The sequence below is a fragment of the Xyrauchen texanus genome, chromosome 2 (assembly GCF_025860055.1).
Source record: "Xyrauchen texanus isolate HMW12.3.18 chromosome 2, RBS_HiC_50CHRs, whole genome shotgun sequence".
Taxonomy (NCBI): domain Eukaryota; kingdom Metazoa; phylum Chordata; class Actinopteri; order Cypriniformes; family Catostomidae; genus Xyrauchen; species Xyrauchen texanus.
The window spans coordinates 31198851-31218943 of record NC_068277.1 but is presented as its reverse complement, the minus strand read 5'-3'; the positions used below and the strand labels follow the sequence as shown (position 1 = coordinate 31218943).

Here is a 20093-nt window from a genome sequence, read left to right as displayed (position 1 = left end):
ATGCATCAAAATTGAAATTGTATTTGTTTATTTTTATTCAATATTGATAAAGCAACATCATTTGCGTGAAAATAAATAATAATGGAAGGTTGTTTTAAATTTAGTTTTTAAAAAAGGTGGTGAATGAGCCTTTTACCCCACACACTTGAGGTAAAAGGCTCCCTCATATGGAGTAAAAGGTAAAAGGTTGCTTACAGCACCTTAAATATTAAATAATTATTTTTTTTTTATTTGACATTTTTCATTAATGATACACTAGAAATAAGCATGTTTTCACTTAAGCTACGTTTTACGCTATGTGTGTGTATACTGTAATATGCAGTATGGAGGTGACTGTTTAAAATGTAATCTTTGGAAATGGTTTGGAACCACTGTTATATATGTATAGAACTGGATTGCTGACGCAACGTCAAACTAGCAGGATGTGAAGCCACTGGAAGTGTTTAAGCTGCAATTTTTGTATGCCCAGAATGTCACAGAGCATCAGTGACTGACACCCATTTCCCCATCTCCGACCTGCGGATACGACAGTTGCATTTCACCCTCTAGTGACAATCATGTTTCATTTTAAATTTGCTTGTTATGAATAACATTCGTTAGGGAGAAGATGTACACGGATCGTGATGTCAGAGCATTTATCTGCCTGTATTCAGCCTGCAATGCAGCACAATGATCACCAAAGGAAAATTGTCCACAAGTTGTAATATTTGCTTGTTTTGACAACATCAAAGTTTGCCTCTGAGGGTCCTTAAAAAGTCAGATTTGCCTGTTGTCATATTGAAGCACTCGCTGTTGTCATAAATGGATACATGCCATAAAATACATGTTTGTCTGCCATTTAAACTTAGCATATCAGTTTAATTTTAACCAGTTTTGCTTATGAAAACATAAAACAAATAACTCTGAACATGCACTTCGATATTCACAATAAATAAGTCTGAAAATGACTGTTTGTATCTTACCTCAATTTCAGTGAACTTATTTACATTCAGCTGATCTATTTGCTGCTGAAATTTGTTAGAGGTGGATAATGTTTGATATAGATACACATAACTCGCTCTGCCTTTCAAGAAACTGGAAAAATGTATAATAAATAATTAATAATAACATGTAATACCGTAATTATTAAATAATTACATGTGTAGGACATTTGTGTTGTAGGGATGTACATGCAGTTTCAGATATAAAATTGGTGATTGAATGAATAATGTTTATTCTCTGAAATTAGATGATTTCCTATTAAGTCAATAGGGACATTGAAATTTGGTCATAGCAATATGGCAGCACAGTGGCTTTACTGACATGATGTCATGTGAATTCCAGTTATATATATATATATATATATACCCTTGCATCTCAAAAAATTTGAATATCATGGAAAAGTTATTAATTCAAAAAGTGGAACTTTCATATATTACACATAAAGTGAAATATTTCAAGCCTTTTTTTGTTGTAATCTTGGTGATTACATCTTCCAGCTCATGGAAATCAAAAATTCAGTATCTCAAAATATTAGAATAAAGAATTTATAATACAGAAATATCGACCTTCTGAAAAGTATGTTAATTTATGCACTCAATACTTGGTTGGGGCTCCTTTTGCACAAATATAATTTTGATTTCCATGAGCTGTAAACCGTAATCCTCAAGATTACAACAAAAAAAGGCTTGAAATATTTCACTTGATGTGTAATGAATCTAGAATATATGAAAGTTCCACTTTTTGAATTAAATTACGGAAAAAAATTACTTTTCCACAATATTCAGCAACTGGTGGCAATGCTTTGAATTTCGGTAAGCACAGACCGAGTTTAGCTCAAGAAAAATCAACCTACTTTTTCTGAATTCGCTGTAAGATCTGTTTGTTAGAACAGAAGTACTCAGCCGCTGTTACCTGAGGCCAGTAAACAAAACATGTATTGGTGACTGCCTGTTCAGTTAACGTTTTGGTCTTACCTGTTTCGTTTTCGAATCATTATTGCTGACAACTTAAAGGCAGATTAAAGTATGTGCTTCATCTCAGAGGAGACATAATAGGATTTATCCCAAATGACCTTGGTCTATTGAGGAGGAAAAGCAATTAGGCTTGAGAATAATAATAATAAAAAAAAAGGTAATGTCCACTTACTGATTCTTAGAGCATCTCATGGGTATCACTAGCGTTTCACTGTCAGAAACCCATTAACCCTGATGGGGTGGGGGTTACGATTGGTAGCAAAATGTTGCACTGACCTCGGCTTTCGTCTGCTGCCTGTTAGAGCAAGTGAACATTCATTGCAGATTCATACATCAACCAGCAAGAAAACACACCATTTGACAACAAAAATAATGATAGGAGTCATAGTTTAAAAATTCCATTAATAGGTGAATTTAAAAAACCACAGTACAATGAACACAGCATGCATGGATGTAAAATATGTTGTAGTATACTTTCTGTAGTATACTTTGTAGTGCGTTTTGTGCATTAGTGACACCTAGTGGGGAAGAGGAGTCTGACAGTGCAGAGCTGACCTTGGAATTTCATGCTGATAACAAAAAGCTTATACAATTATTGGTTGGTTTTATCAGAATTTATCAATTATTATTTTAGTAAATGTAGTGTCCACACAGTTTACGTTGTCTGGTTTCACAGCTCCTCCTTCCATTTCATAGCCTGCTATTGTTACTGGCTTCTTCATAACAACAGCATCAGACCAGATATACAACAAAATGTTCACTAATAACCTTCATTTATACTCCAAAACAAACATTATTTTCAAAAGTTAAGTATGGAAAAGAAGAAAAAAATTAATACAAAGCAAAGCAATGGACCCTTTTAACAGTCTTGTTATGACACTTTCCACCTTCAGTTAACTACTTCATTTAATTCAGTGAAATATCTGTGGAACTAAATATTAATTTAGTGAGGGGCAGTGGTGGCTCAGTGGTTGAGGCTCAGGATTACTGACCAGAAGGTCGGGGGTTCAAGCCCCTGCACCACCAAGATGCCATTGTTGGGCCCTTGAGTAAGGCACTTAACTCCATGTTGCTCTGGGGGGGATTGTCCCTGTAATAAGTGCACTGTAAGTCGCTTTGGATAAAAGCATCTGCCAAATGCATAAATGTAAATGAGATGGCTTAACCTTTTTTACAGTGTGTCTACAAACAAAATAAATACCAAAAACCTGCATTCATTGATCATACAGTGCATCCGGAAAGTATTCACTTTTCGCTTCACTTTTTCCACATTTTGTTATGTTACAGCCTTATTCCAAAATGGTTTAAATTCATTATTTTACTCAAAATTCGACAAACAATACCCCATAATGACAACGTGAAATAAGTCTGTTTGAAATCTTGGCAAATTTATTGAAATTTAAAAAAAATAAATAAATAAATATATAAATCACATGTACATAAGTATTCACAGCCTTTGCCATGACACTCAAAATTAAGCTCAGGAGCATCCTGTTTCCACTGATCATCTTAGAGATGTTTCTACAACTTGACTGTGTCCACCTGTGGTAAATTCAGTTGATTGGACATGATTTGAAAAGGCACACACCTGTCTATATAAGTTCCCACATTTAAAAGTGCACGTCAGAGCTCAAGCCATGAAGTCCAAAGAATTGTCTGTAGACCTCCGAGACAGGATTGTATCGAGGCACAGATCTGGGGAAGGTACAGAAAACTTTCTGCAGCATCGAAGGTCCCAATGAGCACATTGGCCTCCATCATCCATAAATGGAAGAAGTTTGGAACCACCAGGACTCTTCCTAGAGCTGGCCACCTGGACAAACTGAGTGATCGGGGGAGAAGGGCCTTATTCAGGGAGGTGACCAAGAACCCGATGGTCAATCTGACAGAGCACCAGCCTTTCTCTGTGTAGAGAGGAGAAACTTCTAGAAGAACAACCACTCTGCAGCACTTCACCAATCAGGCCTGTATGGAAGAGTGGCCAAATGGAAGCCACTCCTCAGTAAAATGCACATGAGAGCCCATCTGGAGTTTGCCAAAAGGTTTCTGGTCTGGTCTGATGAAACAAATATTGAACTCTTTGGCCTGAATGGCAAGTGTCATTTCTGGAGGAAACCAGGCACCGCTCATCACCTGGCCAATAACATCCCTACAGTGAAGCATGGTGGTGGCAGCATCATTCTGTGGGGATGTTTTTCAGTGGCAGGAACTGGGAGACTAGTCAGGATCGAGGGAAAGCAATGTACAGAGACATCCTTGATGAAAACCTGCTCCAGAGCGCTCTGGACCTCAGACTGGGGTGAAGGTTCATCTTCCAACAGGACAAGACCCTAAGCACACAGCCAAGATAACAAAGGATGGCTACTGGACAACTCTGTGAATGTCCTTGATTGGCGCAGCCAGAGCCCAGACTTGAACCCGATTGAACATCTCTGGAAATATCTGAAAATGGCTGTGAACTGACACTCCTCATCCAACCTGATGGAGCTTGAGAGGTCCTGCAAAGAGGAATGGGAGAAACTGCCAAAAAAATAGGTGTGCCAAGCTTGTAGCATCATACTCAAAAAGTCTTGAGGCTGTAATTGGTGCCAAAGGTACTACAACAAAATATTTAATAAATTTGCAAAGATTTCAAACAAACTTCTTTCACGTTGTCATTATGGGGTATTGTTTGTAGAATTGTGAGGAAAATAATGAATTTAATCAATTTTGGAATAAGGCTGTAACATAACAAAATGTGGAGAATACTTTCCGGATGCACTGTATATTCTACAATTAATGTTTGAAGACAAGGTGTGCTTTTGTAGCAACTGTCCCCATGCCAAGTACAGTTTTAACAGTACCTCAGGACAGTTGTAATGTGCTAAGGTGATCAGATTTTTCAATAGCTGCCCCTAAGTTGTGGAACAGTCTTCCATTTCATATCAGGTACCTTTTCCATTTTTAAATCCAATTTAAAGTCTCATTTTCATTCCTTAACTTTTGAGGTTTAAAGTGATTTTATGTTCTAGTTGTGTTTCCTGTCATGTTTGTGTCTTTTATTATTTATGTTATTTTTTTTAATGTCTAATTATTTCTTGTAGTGTGGTTTCCAACTTCATTGCTGTTATTCTTGTGTATGTTTTATATTTGGATGTATTACTATTGTAAAACACTTTGGCTCAATAGTTGTTGTTTTTAAATGTACTTTAAAAATAAACTTGACTTGACTTGCTAAATAAGACATTATACCTAATAAGTTAAATTTTCTGACATATTTTATACTCTGTGATTGTGTTCAAATATTCCTTGCATATATATCAATTCTATCACATTAACTGGAAATACTCTCATGGTTTCCTAACCCCGATACGAGGCATCCTGTGACATGTAACACACATGCAAACAAACAAAAACACATTTAAAATAATATTTTTTTGACTAAACTTAGCAAAATCATTTCCACTGCATAATTTTCTATCTCTCTGTCCATCTAAGCTTTCTGACTGATGTAAAGCTAACTAAACTCTAGGAGCATTTGCTACAATGTTGATGTGGCAGCGGGGGCGTGGTCAAGCGCCCGTCCGGGAGAGGAAAGCGGTAAGGGCGCTTACACCTGAACTAAATTATGCCTAACACCTGTCTCTAATTCCAGTGAGCACGAGGAGAGCGGCATAAAAGCAGACACAGAGCCTCCAGTCCGAGAGAGACGACAAGCCAACTCAGTGCGCTTGTATTATATTGTGTGTATTGTGTTATAGAGACAAGGGAATTAAAAGCTTACCTTGTACTGAAGACCTGCTTCCTGTCCTCCTTCCTGTGAGAAGCCTTACACTGGTGCCGAAACCCGGGACTTTAAAGGAAGCATGGAAAGTGGTCGCCCCATAGAGTCCTCCCAGCTGGCAGAAGTCCTCCAGTCCCTCGCAACGCTGCATCAAGGCCACCAGCAATCCCTGCTTGAGCTCTGGCAGGACCAGGATCGCTGTTTTTTTTAAATCATGCGGGCTCAGGCAGAGGACCGGCTCGCCATCCGAGCCTCCTCAGCCAGGAGGAGGCGTCGCCCACAACCGCGACCCCGGACACCCGCGCTACGCTGCCCCCCCCCCATGCTACAGAAGATGGGGACAGCAGATGATCCTGAGGCCTTCCTCGATTTGTTCGAGCGCTCAGCAGAAATTGTGGGCAGCCCGCCTGATTCCCCTCCTGTCCGGGGAAGCTCAACTTGCGGCACAGCAGCTGCCGGCGTCGAACCTCCTGGCCTACACCGATCTGAAGAGGTCTATTCTACAGCGGGTCGGTCGGAGCCCGGAAGAGAATCGCCAGCTCTTCCGGGGCATGAAACTAGGGATGTCCGATCGCCCGTTCGCGTTCGCTCAACGGCTCCGGGACGCCTGTCGGAGGTGGCTGCTCGCAGGGGACCGCGACGTCGAGGGAGTAATCGACCAGATGGTACTGGAACAGTTCGTTCAACGGCTGCCTCGGAAGACAGCGGGGTGGGTCCAGTGCCATCGCCCGGCGTCGCTGGAGGAAGCTGTTCGGCTGGCGGAGGACCACTTGGCGGCGATCCCGAGGGCGTACGAGCCTTCTTCTTCTTCGTCTCTCTCTCTTTCCCCTTCCCTTGTGTCTGCCCCTGCCCTCGCCCCCTTCCCTATGTTCTCTCCTTCTGTTTTCTCCCCAGGGCCCGTTCCTGCCCCACGCAGGCGTGGAGGGTTCCAGAGACCAGCTTCCTGGCCTTGGGAGAATGTACCCTCCCATTCCCCATCATTCAGCCGCTCTCCTCCTCAGGTGGGGGTGCCCGCCAGCACAAATGCGGCCGCAACGCCTGGGCTGGCCTGTTGGAGGTGCGGAGACCCGGACCACTTCCGGGATCAGTGTCCGCTGATGGAGGTGGGGATGGTGGTGCGGGTCTCCGACGTCCCGCAGGCTGCCCCCTATCGGGCTGGAGCATACCGGATTCCGGTAAGGATCGGGGGGGGTATTTACCAAGCTTTGCTGGATACCAGCTGCAATCAGACCACCACCCACCAACGCTTGGTTCAACCCGGGGCTTTGGGTTTAGTTAAACTGGTGAGGGTGAGGTGTGTGCATGGGGATGTTCACAAGTATCCCCTGGTGACTTTGGCGATTAAATTCAGGGGAAGAAACCATAGTGTGGAGGCCGCGGTTAGTTCCCGCCTCACTCATCCGCTAATCTTGGGTACTGATTGGCCGAGCTTTAAAGATATTTTAGAGGGTATTTGCCAGATGGGTCCTGCATGAAGAGGTGTGCGGTGTGCGATGCTTTGGCAGGAGAGGCGGAGCCGGGGCCGTCCTCGGCTGCTCTGAATGACGAGGGAAGGGGCGAGGTGGCCGCCCCTCCTCTCAGGGAATTCCCTGAGGGGGACTTCCCTCTAGAGCAGTCGCGGGACGAAACCCTTAAACATGCTCTTGACCAAGTGAGAGTAATTGATGGTCAACAGCTTCGGCTGGGCATCGCCATTTCATACCCGTATTTTGCCGTGATTAAAGATCGTCTATATAGAGTGACGCAGGACGCTCAAACAAAAGAGGAAGTGACACAATTGTTGATTCCACAGAGCCGCCGGGAAATGATTTTCCAGGTGGCTCACTATAATCCTATGGCCGGTCACCTAGGGGAACGAAAAACACTTCTCCGTCTAATAGCCTGTTTCTATTGGCCGGGCATTGGCGGTGACGTCCGCAGGTGGTGTGCGGCGTGCCGTGAATGTCAGCTGGTAAACCCACCGACCACCCCAAAAGCACCATTGCGCCCTCTACCATAGATCGAGGTCCCCTTCGAAAGAATTGGGATGGACCTCGTCGGGCCATTAGAACGGACAGCACGAGGACATCGCTTCGTGTTAGTCCTAGTGGATTACGCGACGCGATATCCGGAAGCAGTGCCTCTGAGCAACATCTCCGCACGTAGTGTTGCAGGGGCACTCTTCAAGATAATCTCCCGGGTGGGGATTCGAAAGAAATCCTCACCCGATCAAGGCACGACTTTTATGTCACGAACACTCCGCGAACTTTACGAGCTCTTGGGCATTAAGTCGATTCGCACTAGCGTGTACCATCCACAGACGGATGGCTTAGTGGAACGATTTAATAAGACGCTCAAGAACATGATTCGTAAATTCGTACACGATGACGCTAGAAATTGGGATAAGTGGCTGGACCCCCTGTTGTTTGCAGTACGAGAGGTCCCACAAGCCTCCACAGGGTTCTCCCCGTTTGAGCTGCTGTACGGGCGACGCGCACGCGGGGTCCTCGACGCCATCCGTGAAGCTTGGGAGGAGGGACCTTCTAATAGCAAAAATAAAATTCAGTACGTTCTTGATCTTAGAGCAAAACTCCACACACTGGGGCAATTAACACAGGAGAATTTGCTCCAGGCTCAAGAACGCCAACGCCGGCTGTATGACAGGGGTGCTCGGCTACGGGAATTTGCACCGGGAGATAAGGTACTCGTATTACTCCCAACATCGAGCTCTAAATTACTCGCCAATTGGCAAGGACCCTTTGAGGTCACACGACGAGTGGGGGATCTCGATTATGAAGTTAAACGTACCGATAGAGGGGGCACGCGGCAAATATACCATCTCAACCTCCTGAAATTGTGGAGAGAAGAGGCGGCCTCTGTGACGTTGGCCACGCTAGTTCGGAGAGGGCGGAGCTCGGACTGGAGGTAAACAAAGCTCGCAATCTCAACACCCCAGTTACTTGTGGAGACCACCTCTCACCGCGTCAACTCACAGAGGTTTCCGATCTACAAATGGAATTTGCAGATGTGTTTTCCCTTCTACCGGGCCGTACAAACATCATACAGCACCACATCGAGACCGAACCGGGCATGGTGGTACGTAGCCGCCCCTATCGCTTACCCGAACATAAAAAGAGAATAGTTCGGGAGGAATTAGATGCGATGCTTGATATGGGCGTAATAGAGGAATCCCACAGTGATTGGTCCAGCCCGGTTGTTCTTGTTCCGAAGAGCGACGGGTCTGTTCGATTCTGTGTGGATTACAGAAAAGTCAACGCGGTGTCTAAATTTGACGTGTACCCAATGCCCCGTGTTGATGAACTGCTCGATCGGTTAGGTACTGCTCGATTTTATTCGACCTTGGATTTAACAAAGGGTTACTGGCAGATCCCCTTGACACCAATGTCCCGTGAGAAAACAGCCTTCACGACGCCGTTTGGATTACACCAATTTGTGACGCTTCCTTTCGGTTTGTTTGGGGCTCCGGCCACGTTTCAGCGACTCCTGGATCGGATCTTCAGACCGCATACTGCTTACGCCGCTGCCTATTTAGATGATATTATCATTTATAGCAATGATTGGCAGCGGCACATGCAACATCTGAGGGCCGTCCTGAGATCGCTGCGGTGGGCGGGGCTCACAGCAAACCCTAAGAAGTGTGCGATTGGGCGTGTGGAGGTACGGTATCTGGGGTTCCACTTGGGTCATGGCCAGGTGCGTCCCCATATTGATAAGACCGCGGCGATTGCGACTTGCCCTAGACCTAAGACCAAAAAGGGGGTGAGGCAGTTCCTGGGGCTGGCTGGCTATTATAGAAGGTTTGTACCTAATTATTCGGACGTCACCAGCCCGCTGACTGACCTCACTAAAAAGGGGGCTCCAGATCCGGTTCAATGGTCGGAGCAGTGTCAACAGGCGTTTATGCAGATTAAAGCCGCACTTTGTGGGGGGCCGCTTCTTCATGCACCTGACTTCTCTCTCCCTTTTATTTTGCAGACGGACGCTTCAGACAGAGGACTGGGGGCCGTACTCTCGCAGGTGGTGGAGGGGGAGGAGCGCCCAGTGCTGTACATTAGCCGGAAGCTCTCTTTGAGGGAGACTAAGTACAGCACCGTGGAGAAGGAGTGTTTGGCCATCAAGTGGGCGGTCCTCACCCTCCGGTATTACCTGCTGGGGCGGGCCTTCACCCTCTGCTCAGATCACGCCCCACTCCAGTGGCTCCACCGCATGAAAGATACTAATGCCCGGATCACCCGTTGGTACCTGGCTCTCCAGCCCTTTAAATTCAAGGTGGTCCACAGACCGGGGGTGCAGATGGCTGTCGCTGACTTTCTCTCCAGAAATGAGGGGGGAGTGGTAGACAGGCTGGATGGTGCCCCGGCCTGAGTCGGGCGGTGGGGGTATGTGGCAGCGGGGGCGTGGTCAAGCGCCCGTCCGGGAGAGGAAAGCGGTAAGGGCGCTTACACCTGAGCTAAATTATGCCTAACGCCTGTCTCTAATTCCAGTGAGCACGAGGAGAGCGGCATAAAAGCAGACACAGAGCCTCCAGTCGGAGAGAGACGACAAGCCAACTCAGTGCGCTTGTATTATATTGTGTGTATTGTGTTATAGAAACAAAGGGAATTAAAAGCTTACCTTGTACTGAAGACCTGCTTCCTGTCCTCCTTCCTGTGAGAAGCCTTACAGTTGATTATGTTTGTCTGATTGTCTCTTTGACCGTACATCCTATGTACCAAAATACATTTATGCATTTGGCAGACACTTTTATCCAAAGCGACTTACAGTGCACTTATTACAGGGACAATACCCCCAGAGCAACCTGGAGCTAAGTGCCTTGCTCAAGGACACAATGGTGGTGGCTGTGGGATTGAACCAGCGACTTTCTGGTTACCAGTTTACCAGTTATGTGCATTAGACCACCACACCACACCACACCACACCACACCACACCACACCCACAACCACAACCACAACCACACCACAAATACATTAATTGAAGTAGACAAATCAATAATTATAACAAGCAAAATTTCCTGTTATGGTCATTCAGAAATAATGATTTATTCACTATGAAAGAGGAGTAAGAATACACAGAGAGAGGATGTTAATGTGATGATGCATACAGAAAATGAAGTTCAAACTTACTCCATTACAACTGTATTCAGTGTACCCAGTTGTTTCTGAGGTGTTGATTATTTCTGTCTTTAGCGGGATGTTCAATGTAGTTACATTGGGCTCGAAGCACCTTGAGCAAATGTGCCTACTTTTACTTTTAACTGTTTTAAAATCATGAAATATGTAAAAAAAAAATAAATATATATATATATATATATATATATATATATATATATATATATATATATATATATATATATATATATATATATATATTCAGAGTTGGGGAGTAACAGAAAACATGTAACAGGATTACATATTTAAATTAAAATATAAGTAACTGTATTCCACTACAGTTACAATTGAAATAATTGGTAATTAGAATACAGTTACATTCAAAAATTATTTTGATTATTGAAGAGATTACTTTGCATTTTATTGTCATTTGTTTCATTTAATATTTAGTCCTTTCAGATGGAAAACATTTATACATATAAATGATGCGATCCAAAGTGCATTTGAACGGCAGTGAAACACTTTCTTATGATGTGTTACATTCATACGAGCAGACAGAGAAGTAAGTTTGAAGTAAGTTTGGAGCAGAAGAAATAGAAATAAACCTTGTGTTTTGAGCTTTACGCTAAGCTAAAATGCTATTTCTAGCCATTTTACATGCACATGTTACCAGCCACAATCATATTTTTTATCCAAAAAATTCACGTTGGATCATCATTTCTTTTTTCTAGTAAGACCTTTGATATTAGGGCATACATCGTATTCTTGATAATAATTGTTGAATTGTTTTCCTGTAAAGATATATAAAAATCTTTAAAACAAGATCAATTTGATGAATCTTGTTTTAGAAACAACACTACATGAGATATTTAGGTTTTTCAGAGAAAGTGTTTTTAACATGTATATTTTGTCTTGCTGTACTGAGTTTTTATAGTCAAAACAAGTGAAAAAAAAACTACCAGTGCTGAAGAAGTAATCTGAAGTATTTACAATACCTTGAGTAATCTAACGGAATACGTTAAAAATTAAATGTTACAGCATGTATTCTGTAATGTTGTGGAATACATTTCAAAAGTAACCCTCCCAACCCTGTATGCATAAATATTCTCTAAACCCCTCTATGATCTTTTCAGCCACCAGGTGAAGACATAATCAGACGTTGTCAAACAGATTATCTGTTTTTTTACCTCTCATTGTTTTCAAGCCATCATTATCGTTATTTAAAATGTAAGTCCGTTAAGGTGTTAAAATGATAATCACTATGTAAAAGAATAAGAAGCAACATTATTGTCAGAGGTGAAAAGCTTTAAATTGAAATGGAACTGGTTATGGATCAGCCATTTGTATACCAGTCATACTGTTGTTACAAGTTGACGGTTGAAAACGGTCTTTAATGTATTCTGAACGGAGACACATTCAAAAATAATATCATTATTATTATTATCATTGTATGTGTCTCTGTTATTTGGCAATGGGACACTGTAAGGGGGAGGAAACTGGGTGTTGCCCGTTTTTTACGTCGACTAAATTAAGAGCAGCACACAGACTATAACACGCGCACGCGCGCACTCAGATTTTAGTTCAGTCTGCGCGAGCACTGCGTTACTTCTACAGTGAGACACTTCTCTGGTAACCGGCATTAACATCTGATTGAAACCGACACCATGGGCGTGGAAGGCTGCACAAAATGCATCAAATACTTGCTGTTCTTCTTCAATTTCATTTTCTGGGTAAGTGGTCATTCACCTTGTGCGATGGTCTTGTGTCTGGCCCTAGAGACCGCCATTGGTTCCGATTATCCTTCATGTTTTCAGTCGATGTGAACTGGCATTGTAATCGGAAGACAATTTGCGCCGCTACATTTAATAATGAACAACATAGATTATCGTGCACGTTATGTCTTGTAATAATTTAACTATCTGAAAATGATACTTTTTGTTATACAAATGTTTTTATGTTAACGGCACATTGGATTATATAATAGGCAGTACAAAAGGATAAACAGTAAAAATAGCGATAGAGCCGCTTCTCGTCAAAGCGAAAATTATGTGGTCACGGGCGGAACAGTGCAGCAACAAGACCTCTCAGCTACCGCCCATTAAAACCTCCAAACAAAGAGTTCTCCTATGTATATTATAACTTATTTCACGTCTATGTTATTACTGCGCTAATAAATAATATGCACTCCCTTGTCACACTCGGCGACACTATGAAGTCATAAAGGACAACAGTGAGACAACTGGCGTTGTCTGATCTCTCCCGTTCCTTTTTGGTTGGAAAGGACGCTGGAAAAGTGAATGGCAATAAAATATTCCAGACAGCCAAATCGCTTAAAGAGGGTTTGTCTCATTAATATTCATGTGGTTATAGCTAAATAGGCTACTGTAAAGCTTATTAGAGTTGACCACTTTTAATTTCAAAATAGATTTTTCTGACACTCATTTCCAATCTTCAGTAGTAGAATCCATAACTGATATGAAAGTACAAGAACGCACACATAAAACTTCAAGGAGGGCATTCATGGTTTAAAGAGCAGGATTTCACCCATTGCTCACATAACAGAACACATTTGAAGTCTATGCAAATAAAAAGGCTGTTCACAAGTATAGAGTGTTCCTGTATTTGTGCCTTTTACAACACTAAACAATTCAAGGAATATTCCATGTTCAATACAGCATGCATTCAAGACAGCATTTGTAGCATTATTTTGATTACCACAAAAAGGTATTTTTACCTTAAAAAAAGGTATAATCTGGGTAACAGTGAGGCACTTACAATGGAGGTGAATGGGGCCAATCCTTAAACTTTAAAATTTGCACTGTTTCAAAAGTATAGCCACAAGACATAAATAATTAATGTATTAACATGATTTTATGTAAAAAAAAAAACAAAACTAAAACCCTAAAATGACTGTAAATATGAAAATGTAAAAAAATTTACAACTCAAAAAAAGAGTTTTAACAGAAGTGCTTTTTGTAAAATAATAAACTTCACATTTCTGCCTTTAAACCCTCCAAAAATTGGCTCCATTCACTTCCATTGCAAGTGCCTCACAGTAAACTCAATTTTAGCTTTATTTTTATAGAAAAAGATGGACGAGTCTTAATAAATGTTTGTGGTAATCAACATTTTGCCACAAATGCTGTCAATTGACCTTAACTTGTATTTAGTATTCCTTCAATGTCAGTCACCATGGCATTTACTGGGTTGGAAATATACATCCAAATTGGTTTATTAATCATTAACTTTTTTAATTTAGTCTCTTGGTTCATAATTTATCACCAGAGAAACGGAGAAGTGCATTGTGTTTGTGATAATTGTGTAATAAAAAAAAAAGTAGCAAAGGATGTTAAAACTAAACTTTTCTTCCTTTTCTTCCCAGAAAGCAGCATCATAAACAATACAACTGGAAACAAATTATGAGTAAAGCTGCCATTTGAGGCACAGGTCATATTTCAAGACATATTGAGAAACAATATTCAATCTTTTAGCCAGAACTTTTTGTGTAAAAAGAAACCAAAACCAACCAGACAAACTGAAAGCAAATGTTCCCTCTTGCTAATGGGTTTAACACCCATTTTCTTCTGTCCCAACAGGTAGTCAGACTCTTCATGTGTGAACATGGCAAAACAACATGACCAATTAGGGACAGGACACCATGCATTTTACTTATTGAGCTTAGATATAGATTGTGGTGGGAAAATGCCTATAGAGATGTTAGAATTAGTCCATTGCAAAGCCCTTTAGACCAGTTTGACACTAGTTACACCCTAACCCGTTGATACTCAATTCCCCCGCACGCGGTATTGACGTCACTCTGCTTACATTTAATATATAATTTACAGTCTATAAATGTAATTAATGTTAACAAATTTTACATCTTTTCAAAGGTCTAAGGGTTCAACATTGATATCCAATCTCTGTTTCATGATAGCAATGCTCCAGAAACAGAAATGTAGTTATTTGTGCCAGGAGTACAAATGAAAACATGCAATATCAAAACTGACATCATACATTTGTTACGAAAACAAGATCGCCAGATGAATCCAGTTCGACACACTTGGGTCAATTGTCCATGACAAGCGACAGCACTTTGTCCTTAAAAATGACAAATCTGAGAAATATTGATATATTCTCCATTTTTTTACATGATCTCGCCTGAATGAATTACTCTTCGTCATCGTTCTTCAACAAACTATGCAATCTGAGCAGCATTCATGTTGTAAAACTATATTATCTTAAATATTAGAGTCTCATAAACAAAACGTGCCTGTCTCCAAAATCTATTTTTAAAAATGCAGCATAGTTTTATTCATAATAGCAGAGCAGTGCGGTCAGATTTTGTGTCGTCTTGAAAGACGGAGCCTTAATTTTACTCTGTACACCAGCAGTGATTTTACAGAGAAAAAAGCTTAAAGGAAACTCATTTTTTGTTAGATCTTCTTCAGATTTGAAACACAACTTCTTTAGACTTGTGGCTTTGAGAACATTTCTGGGTTGTCTTGGCAATTTTATTATTGTTTTTTATAGATTATAAAATGTTCAGCACAAAATATTTCCATTACTATAAACTTCAGCTTTTCTAACTTTAAAAAATAACAACATATAATAATTCTACTTGGGAAATAAAGCCCAAATTGTCTTCTTTCAAAAGATACTACAACTGTGTCCATACTTCAAAGGGTCCAGTAAATACAACCATTTAAGTTCAGGCAATTCATTTTCATGGTTTGTGCTAAAAAATGTGGTGGGTATCAACAGGTTAAGCAGAAAGTTGTGGTTACTGGAGGTTGGGTTTAGGGGTCTGAAAGAGGATCTGGTGCTTCTACCTCTGAATATTAGCATGGACATACCAGACATTCTACAACCACATCTCACTGGGTCAGGGGGAAAAAATAGAACCACAGTGGTGGCAACATAGTGGAGATGTATGAGAGTTGACAGCTGAAAATATCTCGCTTTTGGATACAATAATAGAAATGTATGTCATGTTTGTGCATTTTCCATAGGAAATTTGCAAGCGCAATATATTATTAGCCTACATGAATTTTCTGACTTTTGCATGGCCAATAGGTTACAAATAAAAGAGGAGAAAGCTGTACAATAACCCACCTTTTTTGATTTCCCCTATGTGAACAGGACTTTGTAAATTTTTGGGCCACAAGTCTTTCTAGTTCCACAATAAATCTTTGCTTCTGGTAGCTAATTATTACTGTAGGCTACCTCCCCACTGGTGCATAATTCTCAACATCTGTAATTGTTTTTTATTTGTGATAAGGATGTCTTATTAAAGGCCTATTTGACAGGTGATGGAGTGGTATTGAAACAACGTAAATGTTTATGAGCTGACTTTCAGAAAAGAAAAGAAAAACGCTGTTCCTGGCAAAACTCGGCATTTCGCTTCTATTCAAATAACAGTCTACATTATATACTTCTGTTATATGGGATGATTGGGACCACCGATGTGTATCGCACAGTGTGCTATAGCAATCTCAATGTGTTCATATCATACTATCTGACAAATAACAATCTTAAAGGACTGTAAAAACCTACAGTGTATAGTGGGCGTAAGATCTGTCTGTTTTGAAACCGCACGCAACAACAAACCCAGCGCGAGATAGTTGTGAACAAATGACTCTTTTGAACCTGGTCTTTTTCATGAATCACCCAAAAAGAACTGAGGGTTTGAACTCAGGAGTTCAGGTTAGATTCACTTTCTCAGCGAATCAGCCATCAGTGAACTCACACTGAGAGTGCAGACATTTCAAAATAAGAGTTCCATTTGTATTTCGGGCTCAATTTATAATTAAATATTGTGTACCACTTTTTTCCTTCTAGTAATTATTGATTGGAATTGGAGTAGCACAATAAACTGCATCTGGGATTTCATTTAATTTGCACTCTTGTAGTCTCTGTGTCTGGTCCATCTGTAAAGAAAGACTAAGGCAATATTAATTTCATTTTAAATTATTTATATATATATATATATATATATATATATATAACTTTACACAAGGTGCAAAAATTCATAGATGCTCAAGAAGACAACACTCTTATATGTATACTATCCTTTATGTAATTATCTGTAATTGTAGATTCTGAAGGGCAGTACTAAATAAAAAAAAAACCTTTTTATCTCTTGTTTTTTTTTTTTTTTTATAAAATATGAAAGGGGTGTGAATATTTGAGACAAAAGTGAATGCAAACTTATCTTTTCAAAAAATATTCTGTTTATTAAACCTCAGATTAATGGGTTAACAGCTGTCTTCCTTATCTTTGGCTTTCTATCTTGTTTCTGATCAGTAATCTAAATCAAGCAATTCTGTGATTTGGTGACTAAAAACAGCCATTTGGCTCTTTAATGATTCAGTTTAGGAGCCCATGGCTCCTACATCATTTCTTTAGTCTGGAGCCCTGATTTATCTTAGGCTGAGACTTAGCTACACTGTAAAAAATTAGTATGGAGAGTTGTTATTTTTATTGGATAACCTAATTCAGTCTTGACATTAACATTATTAACATTATTGAATTTAGATGTTACCACATGATGTAAATGTTTAGGTTATTTTAAAATGTTGTCATAGTGAATTTTTAAAATTCAGAATAATTACATTTGTGTTCATAAACCTTGGGACTGTCCTCCTTTGGACCGTTATGCATTCCCCCAGCATAGACTTCCTTCCTTACCCCTTACCAGGAAGGTAATTCTCAAAAAATTGATGTTCTCCTCTTTAGAAATGTAGTTAAACATTTGGAAAAAATAAACACAATGTCAGCCAGGTCGCAAATATTTAGAACATGAAGATTGAAGTGAAGTTCTTGTAGAGAGTTACATGATGTAATTTGTTATGATTTACCCTGAAAGACACAAAGCACAAATTAGAACTGGTACACTTAGTTTGTTGGCCCTGTTGAATTTTATGTAATCAAAAGTTCTAACCAGAAAGCCCTAAACCATAGTTGGCAACTCTGGGTGAGGTGTGTGGGTGTTTGTGTTGAGAAAGGAAGATGGGATGGGTTGGATTGTGTTAATAACTGTGGATGTTTGGGTTTTAAGAGCAAATAGTAAAGGGGGACCCATGCTGGCTATGTCCCATTTTCTCTGTCGAATTTGACTTGAGTCAGTCACCAGCTAGATTTATTATCAGTGACCACGTTTACATACACTTAAGAAAGCTGATAATTAGTTTTTTTTTGCAGGACGCGACATTTTCTTTATACTGTTTAAGGAATTAAGAGAAACCGTCTTTAACACACCCAGTTTTCTCCCTGAGAATGCAGGTATGTGGTCATGTAAACACATTAGCAGCGTTCTTAACAGGTTTTTGAAGAGTGTGTATGTGCATGAAACAGACTGGATAACTAATGTCATAGGAAGGAGCCATACACCAAGTCAACACAGCGGAAAGAATTCAACATTTCTGTGGGAAAAGGGAAAAGCACATACACTATAAAATATACCATTTCAAATATCTACTACTGTCCCTCATGTCCTCGTATATGCGCTCCAGTACATAGGGGGAATCCCAAGGTTTGTAAGATGGAAACCCCCTATTGTACCACAATTCCAATCAGGTTGTGATGGAAAGTTAAGAAAACAAACACAACAACAACCCTGGAAATCATATATCTGGAAATTAAGCGAAGCAAAAGAGAATAAAATAGCAAAGTTTTTTATGTGTTTGAAAGGATGTTGCTATGGAGGAAGCTGCTTACTGACTGCGTATCCACCTTATTTTAGAATGCGAAAGCAAGCAGGCGGCTGCATTTCCGGCCAGTGTGACAAAGTTCCGCTGTCATCAGGATCAGAATGAGCTTTATTGCCAAGTATGCTTCCACAGATAAGGACATTTTCTTGGTGACAGAAGCTTCCATTGCACAAAAAAATACAACAAGACAGATAATAAAAACAAAATAGAATAAAAAGCAAATAGAAATATAAGTATGTATTAAATACACAATTAGACAAAAATATAAATGTATTATGTACAAATACAAATCTGTTATATACAGTGCAAGGGAATTTAATGCAGAAGAAAAGAGGTAGGATATTCTACATAATATAATTGACTAGGCTGTGTATTGCACGTAATTATAGTATACATTTGAACTGTTCATGAGATGGATAGCCTGAGGGAAAAAAACTGTTCCTTTGTAAAAAGTGATTAGTGGAAATGAGGATGCGAGAACCGGCTTGACAAAATTAATAATATTTTTATGTAAAACTCAACCAAAAGACAAGCACACAACACAAAGGTGTCAGACAGCTGCCCGTAAATCTCTCGCTCTCTGTCCCACTGCAGTCACCAGTCAGCCTTTATCCCTCTCTGAGGCTTGATTAGCCTGATTAGGGGCCGGGTGTGTAGCATCATGACCCGGCCCCGCCCTCCGCTCTGTCACACTGTGCCTGACGTTCTGGTGCTCAGTGTTCTGTAGCATCGGCCAGAAGGCAACCGTTAAAAAATGTTGTGGGCTGGGTGAATGGGGTCCAGAGTGATTTTACCAGCCCTTTTCCTCACTCTGAAAGTGTACAGATCTTGAAGGGAGGGCAAGGGGCAACCAATAATCCGCTCAGCAGCCTGAACTGTCCTTAGTAGTCTTCTGATTTCATAGCTGAACCAGACAGTTACTGAAGTGCAGAGGACAGACTCAATGACTGCTGAGTAGAACTTTATCAGCAGTGCCTGTGGCAGGTTGAACTTTCTCAACTGGCAAAGGAAGTACAACCTCTGCTGGGTCTTTTTCACAAAGGAGTCAATGTGGGTCTCCCACTTCAGGTCCTGTGAGATGGTAGTGCCCAGAAACCTGAATGACTCCACTGCTGCCACAGTGATGTTCAGAATGGTGAGCGAGGTCAATGTTGGGGTGTTCCTCCTAAAGTCCACAATCATCTCCACTGTTTTGCGAGACAATAATAAAATCTGCGTCTTACTTAACCGAGATCATGACGTTAAAGTGTCTTGTCTCCATGTAAACCTCCATTAATATATACCTGCATAACCTGCGATGATGCCTTCATTTATTTCCAAAGACGATGTTTCATATGTCATGATGAATGCTTGATCTGCAAGTCTGTTTACTGTACACCGCTAAGAAAAAGAAAATGCTCTCTGACAAGAATAAGAATAATGCGTTTATTATTTTGTCAAGATGAAACAAGATGCAGCTTTGGTGCAAAGAAAGTTGAGGCAGCATTTTACCAACGATTTTCTGCTCTCTGCTGGTTGTGTAAAGTTTGTGGAGGCGTCAGATGGCGTGGAGGTCTG

The 20093-nt window shown here is 40.7% G+C and overlaps 1 protein-coding gene across 1 annotated transcript in view; it reads left to right on the top strand.

Moving 5' to 3' along the window:
- The first annotated feature begins 12379 nt into the window (after nucleotides 1-12379).
- Nucleotides 12380-20093, top strand: part of LOC127661408 (CD81 protein-like) — a 47978-nt gene continuing 40264 nt past the window's right edge. The window contains exon 1 of the mRNA XM_052152095.1: nucleotides 12380-12557. Within this exon, the coding sequence (XP_052008055.1) occupies nucleotides 12492-12557 (66 nt within the window). The 5' untranslated portion in view covers nucleotides 12380-12491. The remainder of the gene's footprint in view (nucleotides 12558-20093) is intronic.